Source organism: Drosophila subobscura, chromosome E (genome assembly GCF_008121235.1).
Source record: "Drosophila subobscura isolate 14011-0131.10 chromosome E, UCBerk_Dsub_1.0, whole genome shotgun sequence".
NCBI lineage: Eukaryota > Metazoa > Arthropoda > Insecta > Diptera > Drosophilidae > Drosophila > Drosophila subobscura.
In genome coordinates this window covers 522,518-536,055 of record NC_048531.1, presented here as the reverse complement: position 1 = coordinate 536,055, position 13,538 = coordinate 522,518, and the positions used below count along the sequence as shown (strand labels likewise).

Sequence of the window (13,538 nt, the reverse complement as noted above, 5' to 3'; positions counted from 1 at the left end):
ATGCGGTATCACAATGGGCCGAAGCCGGCCTAAGTGTGTCGGGTTTCTGACAACCCCGACAGCCGCCTCAACCTAACCTAACCTAAACAAGTACTAAGCGAAATGCAATTGTACATTGGAGCGATTCCAATCAAATTACTTTTAACCAAACAATCAGTCAATCAAATCTAATTTTTAAAGTTCTCAAATGGAATGGAATACCTTTTTTATACCTACATATATAATAAATGCGAAGTAAATGGGATCTAGTTCGTTTGGGGGCGGGAAGTAGGCGGGGTTCAAATGACCGAAATTCTACTTTAGTCTAACTAACATTCATGCCAATTTGTAGAGCTCTAGCTCTATTTTTTGGATTAATGTAAAAAAAAACGGGCTTTTTACTCATAGTGAAATGGAGAAATCGATGGCATTATTAATAAATTAAACAAAAAAAATTATCCAATTTTTCAAACATTATTGTAAAGACTACTAAAAGATGCAATGGGGGCCACCTAGAGGGCCGACGAACATGGCCACGTCGAGAGTATTGATATGACTACACTACTCGACAAAATCGAATTTTTCCTCAAGTAACCAAACCGACTTTTTATACCCGGTACTCGAAGAGTAAATAGGGTATATTGTATTTGTGGGGAATAACGGTTGTATGTAACGTACAGAAGGAAACGTTTCCGACACCATAAAGTATATATATTCTTGATCAGCATCAATAGACGAGTCGATAGAGCCATGTCTGTCTGTCCGTCTTGTTTGTCGGCTAGTTCTCAGAGACTATAAGAGCTATAGCCACAAAATTTTGCATCCAGACTGCTATATGCTCACACTGTTACAAGTGTATTTCAAAAATGAGCCCCGCCCCCTTCCGCCTACGCAAAAGGGCGAAAACCTCCCAAATCTACAATTTTGAAGATAAAATAAAACTAAATACGCCATTCCGTACGGAATGACCTTATCTATCAGATCACCAAATTGGGATCCGATTGGCGAAAAGGCCTAACAATATATATACTTTATGGGGTCGGAAACGTTTCCTTCTCTGCGTTACATACATCTAGTTTTGTTCACAATTACAATATACCCTATTAACTCTTCCGAGTACCGGGTATAAAAAAAGGACACAGGCTTTTCGACATATCCTGAGTTTTTAAAGTAAATATTTCGTACATACCGCACAAAATTCATAATATTTGTATTTCAAAGCTTAATATTTCTCAGACGGTAAGCTACAGGGTCGGAAACGTTTCCTTCTCTGCGTTACATACATCCAGTTTTGTTCACAAATACAATATACCCTATTAACTCTTCCGAGTACCGGGTATAAAAAAAGGACACAGGCTTTTCGACATATCCTGAGTTTTTAAAGTAAAAATTTCGTACATACCGCACAAAATTCATAATATTTGTATTTCAAAGCTTAATATTTCTCAGACGGTAAGCTACAGCCGCAAAGTGTTTGGCTACACTTAATAGATGCATTTATCAGCTTTATTCATTTTTTTAGTTTTTAATTTTTATACAAAAACTGGTACAATAATCTACAATATTGTAAATATTTTCAGAGAATATGTCATTGAATGTAATTTAGGAGACTTAATCGAAATTGAGGCAAGAGCGCGAAGTTACTACTCACTTATAAGCGTACTCCAGATTGTCACCACAACCTCCCCATGTCCAATCGTCATTAAGCTGTTTAGGCCGATTCCCACGCGAGCAGCCACATGACGCTAACTGGCCATCTCGACACGCACGTGCTATAAAGCTAGTCACTGTTGCTGCTGCAAGTGCATGAATAAATGCCATTTCTGGTGCCGCTGCATCAGATACAAAGATTTAAATTAGTCGCATGTATATTAGTACTAGTAATTTTATAATGATGATCAAATCGATGTCTTTACATTTCGTTTGGATGATTATTTTTCATCGATTAACTTATAAATCATTAAAAATAAGAATTTGGCTGTCAAGAGGCCTGCTTAAAATTAATTGTTTCTTCCGCTTGGGTAAAATGACAAAAAATCGTTCGAATGTGATGACACAAAATGTGTTTCAGAAATAAACTTTAAAATAATAAAATATCATATTCGAAAAAAAAAACCGACTATAGAAGTCCCAAATTCAAGCAATTCGACACGTAACGAGCAGGTTCCGATCTGCATTCATCCTAAGCTACTAAACAGATCGTAATAACATTTTATAGTTCCGCAATTTGGTCCAACTGGTCAAATATTATAGTCTGTCTCATTAAATAGTCAATCAAATTTAGTTTGATTATGAACGATCTTTGATTCGAGTAATGCTGGTAATTTTTTGTATGTGGATCGAATAAATCGAATGAAATTATTATTTCCTCCTCACTGACAAACGTACTTTGACAAGATTTTCCCTGAGTATCATTTTCTTGTCAAACTAATATGTCAGTAAATGATAATAAATGTCTGTCCGTCCTGATGCGCGCCTTGTACTCAGAGACCATAAAAGCTAGGGCCACCAAATTTTGCATCCAGACTTCTGTATGCAAGTGTATTTCAAAACTGAGTACATGCAAGTTGTTTTGGCTTGTCATTTTTCGCTCTGTTAAAGCTTTTCATTTCTTTTTGTTTTCATTGCCTGTTTGCTAAGAATACAGTAATTAATACACGAAAAAAAATTGGTGTGCTTGCCTTCATTCGTTTAGAAGTTATGGGCGACGAAAGTCAGTTATTGTGAACATGTACTGATCATTGCTCCCCACTGTATACTTTATGGGGTCGGAAACGTTTCTTTCTGTGCGTTACATACAACCGTTATTCGCGCAAATACAATATACCATATTTACTCTTCGAGTACCGGGTATAAAAAAACACTAAGGTACAGAAGAAGTACAACTGAGTACAGGGTATAAAAGTTGTTACGCGTAAGAAGCGTCTCACACGTCCCTCCTCCTTAGTTTTTCTCTTATCTTCAAAATTGTGGATATAGCAGATATTGGGGTGCAGATTTGGGGGCGGAAGGGGGCGCGGCTAATTCTTGAAATACACTTATCAGTGTGATATAACAGCAGTCTGGAGGCAAAATTCGGTGGTTCTAGCTCTTATGTTCTCTGAGTATTAGCCGACAAACAAGACGGACGGACGTTGATGCTGAACAAGAATTTATGTACCTTGGGGCTGGAAACATTTCTTTCTGTGCGACACATACATATGTACACACTATTTCGAGTACCGGGTATAAAAAGTTGGGTTGGTTCGAAACGGAAAAATGGTGTCGGGTGGTGAAATCTAATAAAAAACCAAAAGAATTTCCAACTTTTTTTTTAAATTAGTAAATAATAAGCGGTGTTATGAAAAACAGCTTCAGGTTTTAAAAATCATGTTCAGATAGGATCACAAAGTTTTGCAAATGATATTTGCTCAGAACTCGACGTATTTCAAATTCAACATTGGCCAAAGATGGTGGCTCTAATGCGCTCGTCACGGATACATCTACCTTGGTTTTGCGTTTGTGTGCAAAGACATCACGCAAAACGGAACATTGAAATTGGTATTGGTACGAATCACTGTAATACACTTTTACGAGCGGCAGCGCCTTGTCCTATGCGCAATAGATAGGGCCGTGCCGATCCCTGCTCTAAAGGCTTAAATTGGTCGAAGAAAATGTTGGCAGGTTGATTTTATTCTGAGTGGTAACGCATGGTCATCCATACCGTCGGCAGAAGTTCACCTGGTAACTTTTGTTAGATGTATGTCATGTTTTTACATAGACAGAAATAAATTTTTTTAAATACTTACCCAAAATTGTCATAGGACCAAAAACTGTTTCGTCGTCAGTTGTACTGCAGTTCCAGCGGCGGCTTTTAAATTGAAATTGGCACTCCTGAAATATAAAACCCAAGAAACGAAGAAAGAAACGTTTTAAATGAAGGAAGTTTTGTCAAACAGAAGCCTTATTAATCTAAAATGAAAGAGGCAGAGAGAGTGAGCCAGCAGCTGCAGCTCTGGGAAGGACACGTAGCGATTCCGCTGACGACAAACTCGCTGTTAAGCCTAGTACTCAGATCCGAAAACACGATTGCAATCAAACTGTGCAAAATATTTTGCTAGCAGCGGAGTGTGACCAGAAATGAAAACCGCATTCCGTACGGTTACACTTCTCAGGGAGCCGTTTTGCTTTGTTTACTTTTTGAAAATGTGTGAAAAGTGAATAAAAAAATGAAAGCAAAATGGATCCATGTAGGAGATTGCTTTTAGTGGGATTGGCGGCTCTTGCATTAGCGGAGGAGGAGGACAATCATCGAAATAAGCGCCGACAGCATTAATTAAACCCATATCTGCAGGAAAGAAATCAGGAGGGTCGTTTGTCTATACATGTGAGAACTACATATGAATCATATAAATAAGTATGTGTTTATGTACGGAAACCCATCTAACAATACCCTTTGTACATTCCGCAGTTTGAATATATGTCTGGCCTTCTTGGAAGTAGCAAGCCGCAGCAGGGAATATTTGCGCCCCCAAGCACCACTCATATTAAAAATTGGATAGTTTCGAGTCCAAATCGTCGCCTTCGCCTCTCCTCGGCACAACCCTGTGGAGCAGTACTTGGTCCCAAAAGAAAAACACCTTAAAACATTTTGTTAACAGCCCAGCCGGGTCTGTGTCTTGGCGACATGAAGCGTTCAAATAAGTTAAACAAAAAAAATGCAATAAATTATAGATGAATATCTATAATTATTGTTTCCTTTTTTGCCGTTTGATGATCGTTGAAAATCACGGTGTTCATTTATCTTTCCACTTCAGCGGAATTTTTGCCTTCATTTTATTGAGACTTTTCTCTCTGTTTGCTAGGTACCCTCGCGGAATATAAAACAGATCTATAATTGTCGAGCTGCTAGAAACATACCATCGAATACCACAAAATACTATCGGCTGATTTTCTAGATTTAATCGGCCAGTTTTTTCCGATCTGAGTACTCCTTGGCGTACAGCCGCTACAAAGTAGTTTGCCCGACAACATTTCTTATCGGTTCCATACGAATATCATCCATGATTTTTCTAGCGGCCCCTTTTTTCGATCAGAGTACTAGGCTGAAGGAAAAAACTGTGCGAAAAACAAAGAAATAAGCCTAGTATTCAGATCGAAAAAAAACTTGCTAGCAAAATGTGCAATATATTTTGCTAGCAGCAGAGTGTGACCAGAGGTGAAACCCCCATTCCGTACGGTTACACTACTCAGGCAGCTGTGTTGTTTTGTTTACCTTTTTGAAAATCTGTGAAAATTGAATAAAAGGTTAATAAAACAATGAATGCAAAATGGATCAATGCAGGAGATTATTTTAGTGAGACTGGCGGCTCTTGCATGATCAGCGAAATAAGCGAAGACAACTTTGATTAAGCCCATATCTGCAGGAAAGAATCCAGGACGGTCGTTGTCTATACATTTGAGTACTATAAATCATATAATAATTGTGTTCATTTATGGAAACCCATGAAACGATACCCTTTGCATATTCCTCAGTTTGAAAATATGACAGAGAATTTGCATATGGCTAGGAATCTGCAGACTGCAGACGAGAAGGGACGTGTAAGACGCGGATGGGGTGGGGGGGGGGGGGGGGGGTTTAGCCGCTGCAAATTAATTTCTTCATTTAGGCTATGATGATGATCCAATCGGATCCTAGCTGTAGCTTTGGGAGGATTACGCCCTTTTGCGGGGGCGGAAAGGGGCGGGGCTCATTTTTGAAATACATTAGTTTCAGTGTGAGCATACAGCAGTCTGAAAACAAAATTTGGTAGTCTCTGAGAACTAGCCGACAAACAAGACGGACAGACGGACTGGCTCTATCGACTCGGCTATTGATGCTGATCAAGAATATATGTATATACTTCATGGGGTCGGAAACGATTCCTTCTCTGCGTTACATACATCCGCTTTGTGCACAAATACAATATACCCTAATTACTCTTCGAGTAGCGGGTATAAAAATGCAAAACGTCTCAAGCGCTAAAAATGAAAGCGCATATGAAGTCGAGAATAGATACAGGCATAGCCCTAATGTATGTATTTACAAATGTATGTATGCATGTGTCACCGCACACTTGAAATTACGAATCCGACTTGAAAAGGAAAAACAAAAACATTTAAATTTCGGCACGGCTCACTTTTGTTCAATGCTCAAGAGAGCTACACGCCAAACTCTCTCAGCCGAAGGCATCGGCAACAACATGGTAGAATTACTACTAATTCTACCATGGGCAACAAGAGCCGAGGCATGGTAGAATTACTAATAGGTAACGTCGTCAGCTGAGTGGAGAACGACCAGCTTATTCACCACGCTCTCTCAGCTCTCAGAGAATCAAGCTATCTCTCTCCATGGTAGAATTACTAATAGGTAACGTCCATGGCATGGTAGAATTACTAATTTCACCATGGTAACGTCGTCAGCTGAGCGGAGGACCATAAGCTTATTCACCACGCTCTCTCAGCTCTCAGAGAGGCAAGCTATCTCTCTCTAGCAGATAACAAACGTTTTACGTTCTGCACTCTTCGTTTTTATTGTTTCTGCTGACAGCAAAGAAAAGATGTTCGATAATAAATGAGCTAAATAATGGAGCTAAAATACTTCCATGCAAAGTTTTGGATCGGCACAGCAAACAATATTTTGCAGACATTTTCATTTCTAAAAATAAAAAATACATCCAAAATAAAAAAGTACTTGCATGTACAGTACTTAATTTCATTGTCTTCCGCTTACGCCTTCATTCGTAAACAATGAAGAAAAAGAAGAAGAAGACAATGAAAAAATTCGTGCGCTACACAACCTCTTTCGTCGACGTTTGGCAAACGACTGACAAGATTTATCGGCCTCGAATGAGAAGCACTGTGGTGAATCCGTCACCTATTAGTAATTCTACCATGTCTCTCTCTAGCAGATAGCAAACGTTTTACGTTCTGCACTCTTCGTTTTTATTGTTTCTGCTGACAGCAAAGAAAAGATGTTCGATAATAAATGAAACGAAATAGTTCAAAACAAATAATAACATTTTAATTAGTAAATGTATCGCCGGTGCTCTTCGACCACACTTCCCTTCTGCTTTCGTCTCTTGGAACTAAAATACTTCCATGCAAAGTTTGGGATCGGCATAGAAAGCAATATTTTGCAGACATGTTCATTTCTAAAAATAAAAAAATACACATCCAAAATAAATAAGTACTTGCATGTACAGTACTTAATTTCATTGTCTTCCGCTTACGCCTTCATTCGTAAACAATGAAGAAAAAGAAGAAGAAGACAATGAAAAAAATTCGTGCGCTACACAACCTCTTTCTTCGACGTTTGGCAAACAACTGACAAGCTGGTCGTTCTCGAATGAGAAGCACTCAGCTGACGACGTTACCTATTAGTAATTCTACCATGGCCGAAAGCACTGGGGCCCATGAAGAAATTATATAAGGAGGTGCCGTCGCGTGGCATTCGGATGTTCGGATGCATTCTCTAAATGTTCAGTGCTCGCTTGTTCATGCAAAAGATTGTGTGCGAACAAATTTTTTCGTTTTTTTTAACCCGTTAGCCGTCCATATTAAGCATATGCGCGCTGAAAATGACTTCGATTTTTGATAATAAAATTGGATTTTTTTTAGAATTAAGAGCCTAAGCAAAATAAATCGACTAAAAAGCCATAATAATGACTACCTTCAAGTAGAAGCTTATTGAAAAATCAAATTTAAAAAAATAACTTAAACTCTTTTTCTTGTCATGGGTAACTTTAACCCCCATGCCATCGTGGATTAACCACCACACGATAGTTTCGATTCACTCACACTCACTGCGCCGAACCCTTTCGCTCGCACTCACAAGCAGCATCAATACGGGACAAACGGGCCCGACGGCACCTCCTTATATAATTTCTTCATGCTAGGGCCCAACCCCCGTATATTCTTTATGCAGCAGGTTTTTTAGCTAAATTAACTATCCATGAGTTGTTTGCTTATTGGTTCCACGTAAACGAAATAAGTAGCAAATTCCTGACAGGAATTTTTGAGAGTGCTGGAGACAGACCTTTAAGCCGGGTTTCCAGCACCGCGGAAAATAAAAATTTGAATAAGTAAAAAACAAATTCTTGGAGCAGTTTTCTATAATAAAGTTTGACAGGAATTTTTTTTTTCCACGTTGCTGGATATCCGGCGCTAATGTGAAATTGAGACAATTCTGCATTGATAAAATGATTACATTTTTGTTACATACTTACTTGAATAGCTGCACGAGCACCACGGCTAATCGCTGGCATAACACTAGTATGCTTCACACATTGTTTTCTTTGCCCGTAGCTTAAGCCATTGATTTTATAACAATTATTTGGATTTAGGTCTACTTTTTCAGAGTACGCATTAAGTCTTGATGTTGTCTCATTGTACGGTTCATTAGGCGATACTGATCCGTTTTCGGTCATCTTAGCGATCACAAAATCGTGTCCACTCGTGACATCTGCAGACGTCATCACAATATCCCGATCGAAATAATCAGTTTCATGAGCCAGCTTATCTAAAGTCTTTTCCACAGAGCCTTCAATCAAATCTTTTAGGGGTTTATGACCACGTGGCTGGGAACGCTTCATACGATTCTGTTGTTCCTCCTTTATTTCGTCGGAGGGGGAATTCAAAGCGGTAAGTACTCTAAAAGAGTCCGGTATCTCAATAGAAACGGCGAAACGCCTGGTATTATTGATTGTTTGGATGATAGGTTGAAATCGAGGTTGTATGTATTCTGATTGACCTCTAAACCACTCATCACGCTCACGCTGGCGTTGTTGCTCTTCGCGTCGCCTCTGACGAACACATTTTGGCGATTCTGGATTACGAAGACAAGCAGGTCGCTTCGTTGTGCGTGCGGGTTGCAAATTCCCTGAGCTCACTATAGTGGGCACTATCTCTTCAGTGGTCGACCAAGTCGTTGACTGAATCTCATTCAATAAATGTACTGGAGGATTGTGCATTTTTTCCATCTTTCGGTCCCCATCGTTTTGAGCAGAAGCATTGGTATCAGAAACTGGTTTTAGAAAAGACGACAAACTGTTTATATCTTCATCGTTATGGTAGTAACCACCAAACGGCTGCTGACCTGGAGTATGTGCGCCCTGCGGAACTTGGCGTGTCGGCGGAGCTATCGGAGCAGCATATTGGAATACTGGTCTAGGCGGGCGTTTCACGTTCGTTGGTGAACCAGCGGCCTGCTTTGCTTTGTCTTTTTGCAAGCTTGGGAATTTAACAAACTTCGATTCAAAGTTTGTATTTGTTTTAGTCATATTGTGCAAGAACAATATATGCTTCTTTAAATCGTCTATATTGGACGCGGGGTCTACTTCTAGTTTCGGCGTTTTACTGCTGTGTGCTATTGGCGTGGCTCGACGTTGTGTATCAGAAGCTGCTTCGAATGTAGATTTTACAACTTGGGGACTGGAAGAGGCAGAATCAAGCCACCCAGGATCAGGTGATGCATTCTTTAGTGCCATTGGTACTATAAACTTGCGGTCCTCATCAGTTAGGCTAGCGGGCAGACCGTTTTCATCGGTATCATCGTCAAGAAGTACAATTTGTTTTTGATCCATTTCTTCCTGTATTGGATGTATGCGTCGAGATCTTTGCGGATCGTTTGTCAGTCTTTTAGTGAGATCTGTTTTTACAAATCCAGTCTGAGAGTCTCGCAAATCTACAGGTTTTATAAAAGTTCCAAGCTTACGTAGGCCCTCTTGGTGCATATATGCTTGTTCATCTTTAGTGATATTAAGAGGAATACTTGTATTAGCCAGCTGTTCGTCTTGACTTCCGAATTCAATAAAAGGCGATCTTAGCCCCAGACACCTAAAAAGAAAAATACGCGTGAGTTAATGCATAGCAAAAAAAAAACAATAATATATATAACTATGTTTGACTCGTCGATCACAAATATTCTATCCCAATCAAGCTAATCTGGAAAAACCTTCAAAACATTGTTAAAGTACGTTTTTTGGTAAGTCGACATTTTTTAAACACCGTTTTACTTAGTTCTATTGCATACATTCCAACCATATCAACGAACAAATTTTATCGTTACTTCTATTTTGAGTGTAGGGTCCACTTCTAGTTTCTTGGTTGTACTGCCGTTGTGTTATATTCGAGTGGCTCGACTTTGTGTATTTAAGCTGCTGCGAAAATAATTTTCAAACTGGAGGATGGGAAGAAAAATAATCAAGCCACTCATTCATCCAATACAGGAACAAATTGATTAATAACAAACTGTACTTCTTGACAATGATCGCAAGCTAATAGTATCAATAGCAGTAAGAAATGTAACAAAACTAAAGTTGTATCACTTTATCTTAAGGTGTCGAAAATGATTTCAAAATACATGTACTCGAAAATTAATTTTACGTATGCATTACGTATTTTATTTGTACATATAAAGAGTGCCAATACTATCCAAAAATTAAAATGGCTCTAGCATTTCAGCTGTCAGTGCCATATACCAAAGCTTCTGTGGAACTGGAAGCAGTAATAAAAAGAGGTATTTTTTTATGGGATTGTGTATGCTAATGAAGAATATCTAACAATTCCAGTAAGACGTTTTTAAAATTTAAATAGTTCGGAAATTCCCTAGATATGCAAATATATTAATGAAATAACTAAATATAATAAATGACTCCATCCAATTTACAAAGGTAAAATACCTCGCAAACTTTCTCATTAATATCTAAGCTATGCGAAATCAGAGGATTCTCTTTCATTTGGAAAGTATGTATTCCTGTTTTTCTTTTTATCCACAACAGTGTGAACACTGCACATAAGAACCGCGTCATATACTTATCAAGACATCTTAATCGACCCTTACAGCGGTTAATTACTGTGTACGGTGCCACAATAGCCTTAATAGCCCGGCCTTAATAGAGGCCACTGTTACTTCACGATCTCTAGTAAATCACAACAATAGTGCTCTCCATTTCTGTGGTAACCCATGCTTCTTAAGACACAACACATATTCTCTTAGTATATCTTATTTAAAAGCTTTCCGTAATTCTGAAGATGTCTTAATAAGTTTTAAGGCTCACTACATTTCATTTCTTAATTTCGCAAAGCTTTAAGGATATCTCAATCATTTTAGCGGACAAAAAAGTATACATTTTAAGTCACAACAACTTTGCCTTAGTCTCAAAGCATATACAAATATTTTCTGCTATGAAATTTAGCAAGGTCTTAAGTCATCTCCGCTTCAATCCCAGACTTTTAGTGTAACATTAAATTTTTGGTAATTGTTTTTCTCATTTCAACTTATTCAAATCCGGTCATATTTAAGTAAATACAATTACATTAACTGCCCGTTATACTTTAAGGGTATACAAACTTCTACAAAGGTGTCAAGCTTATCACGAACTTTTAACTTCTCTAGTGAAGCTTGCAACGTTTAGCTGTTAATTAATATTTTTGTCTTTTCTTTCGATAAGATACAGTTTATTAAGTAATTTGAACCCTCAAAAACTCAATATAGTTAGAATGTACCCAAACATTTATACCCCGTAGTTAGCTTTGTGATTAATGTTACATGTGTAGGTAAAGGGCAGAAGGAAGTGTATAAATATTGTACATTGACTTTGAATCCAGAGCCTGAGAGCTTGTGGACTCTTTTGTTTCATAATCAATATCAATAATTTGATTAAAAAAAGGAATTCAAGTATATTCATTATCCAAACTACCTTGGATTGTTTTTGCCCTCAACAAATATTTAATTCGCATAGGTAGTTATTTTTGCACACCCAAAATTAAAAACACATCAGATTACTGGATATATTCAAGTCTGAACATCGGCGATAGCATTCGCAAGTGGAGGACATGATTGTACTATCAAACTACTTTCGAGCATATAGTATAACTCTATAAATAAAAGGCACGTGTAAGATTGAATACGTTGCAGTTAAAAAAGTTTCAGTACAATTTAAAAATGAGGCATAATTGCGTACTTCTTGTGGTGATAGCTTTCTCCTCTTTTTTGGCTTTCCAGGAACCGGTGTATGCCACCAACAACTACCTCTGGGGCGAGATTGGCTCCAATGACTACAAGTTGGCAAAGGATACAATCAAAAAGGCATTTTTTGTTGGTCTTGTACAAACTAAAAAATATGTTTTTAAACAGTCGGTAGGTAAAAAACCAATTACGCCGGACTATCAATAAACGAGCAAGTGTTTTTGTTTAATTGCAGGACAACCTAGATGCTTTAACGATTACCGCTATTCAAATCACTGACCAAAAGAAAAATAATGGAGCCACTGCAGAACTAATTAGCGGTGGCCCTGGTTCAAAAGGTGCTACTATTTTCTTTAAATCGGTGCGTGGCTATGGCATCAACGATGTGGTTGAAATATGGGGCCGATGAAATATAAACAACTGAAAATTTACCACTTCACTTTCTCCATAATAAATGAGATACGCAGCAATAAAATTATTTTATTTTTATGTTACACCGATAGCAACAAAGATCCGTTACATGAGTTTCCACATAGTGTGGAAAGGTAGAATGTACCAACTTTTGAGATACGTTGCAGGTGTTGCAGACACAATTTTATTATCGAAGTAGGTCATCATCGAAATTTTTGAAACAAGCATCAGCCCTATAAAAGCGAAAGGCTGTCTTGTCTTCAACATCAGTATTCATTCTGCCATCTTCAAACCACTGCGACAGCTCACTAACTTCTATTCAAATGTACTTCAGCAGTGTGTTTTTGTTGCTACTTGGCGCCTATGTCTGTTTGACCAACGGTCTCGGCGGCAGTAGTGGCGAAGGTAACGATTACACGTGGGGTAGTAAATTAACAACCGATACCCTGATTGCACGCGAGGTCATAACTAAAACAAAGATGCTTCTGCAAACTACGACTAAGACATATACGCTGACCCAGGCGGGCACTGCCAAGACTATAAGCTATATACATATAACGGATTTAAAACGCATGCGCGGTGCAACAGCGGAGATCACTTCTGGCGGTGTAGGTGACACGACAGTTACTATAAAATTTACTTCTTCAAGGGGATCCGGCATTAAGTCTCAAGTGGAAATATATGGAGCATAACCGAATGAAAATTGATAAAACTCTTCTATAAAATATTTTATATAGCACGAATCGATATGTTGTGCGACTCACATTTTAAGTGTATCGAGTAGATTAGACACGGCTTAGAATTTTTTTATAATGTAACAAACAGAGACATAACTCAAAGTATCCTATTATTATTATTACTCGTATAATATGTTTATTTAAGAATAAGTCTTACCTATGAACATGTGTACATATTTATGTACATATACAATAAGTATGCAATAATGTATTATGCATAACCAATATTTTTTTACTTAGAATAACTATATATCTAGTACATTTATATTGCACATATTCATACTTACCAATGTAAAAGAACTTTTATCAGGAATAATTGTTCTTATAGGAGATAAAATAAAGCGAAACATAACTACTAAAATAAACAAAAAGGAAACGAGAAGCTCGGGGGAGACGCTTCTTAAGCGTCACAACTTTTATAC

At 38.0% G+C, this 13,538-nt stretch overlaps 3 protein-coding genes across 5 annotated transcripts in view; 2 read left to right on the top strand and 1 right to left on the bottom strand.

Annotated features, from left to right (window-relative positions):
* Positions 1-13,538, bottom strand: part of LOC117889780 (protein Wnt-5) — a 51,781-nt gene that overhangs the window by 21,673 nt on the left and 16,570 nt on the right. For 2 of the 3 annotated variants that reach the window (XM_034794245.1, XM_034794246.1), the window contains exons 3-5: positions 8,226-9,834; positions 3,768-3,852; positions 1,631-1,811 (exon numbers count right to left, since the gene is read on the bottom strand). In XM_034794245.1, the coding sequence (XP_034650136.1) occupies positions 1,631-1,811; positions 3,768-3,852; positions 8,226-9,834 (1,875 nt within the window). The remainder of the gene's footprint in view (positions 1-1,630; positions 1,812-3,767; positions 3,853-8,225; positions 9,835-13,538) is intronic. The other variant, XM_034794247.1, reaches the window with a different exon arrangement.
* Positions 11,930-12,443, top strand: LOC117889790. The gene is made up of 2 exons (XM_034794262.1): positions 11,930-12,139; positions 12,204-12,443. Exons 1-2 carry the CDS (start codon positions 11,945-11,947, stop codon positions 12,375-12,377), a joined length of 369 nt encoding a protein of 122 aa, XP_034650153.1. The 5' UTR covers positions 11,930-11,944; the 3' UTR covers positions 12,378-12,443.
* LOC117889791 lies at positions 12,634-13,254 on the top strand. The gene has a single exon (XM_034794263.1). The coding sequence runs from the start codon at positions 12,703-12,705 to the stop codon at positions 13,069-13,071; it is 369 nt and encodes a 122-aa protein (XP_034650154.1). The 5' UTR covers positions 12,634-12,702; the 3' UTR covers positions 13,072-13,254.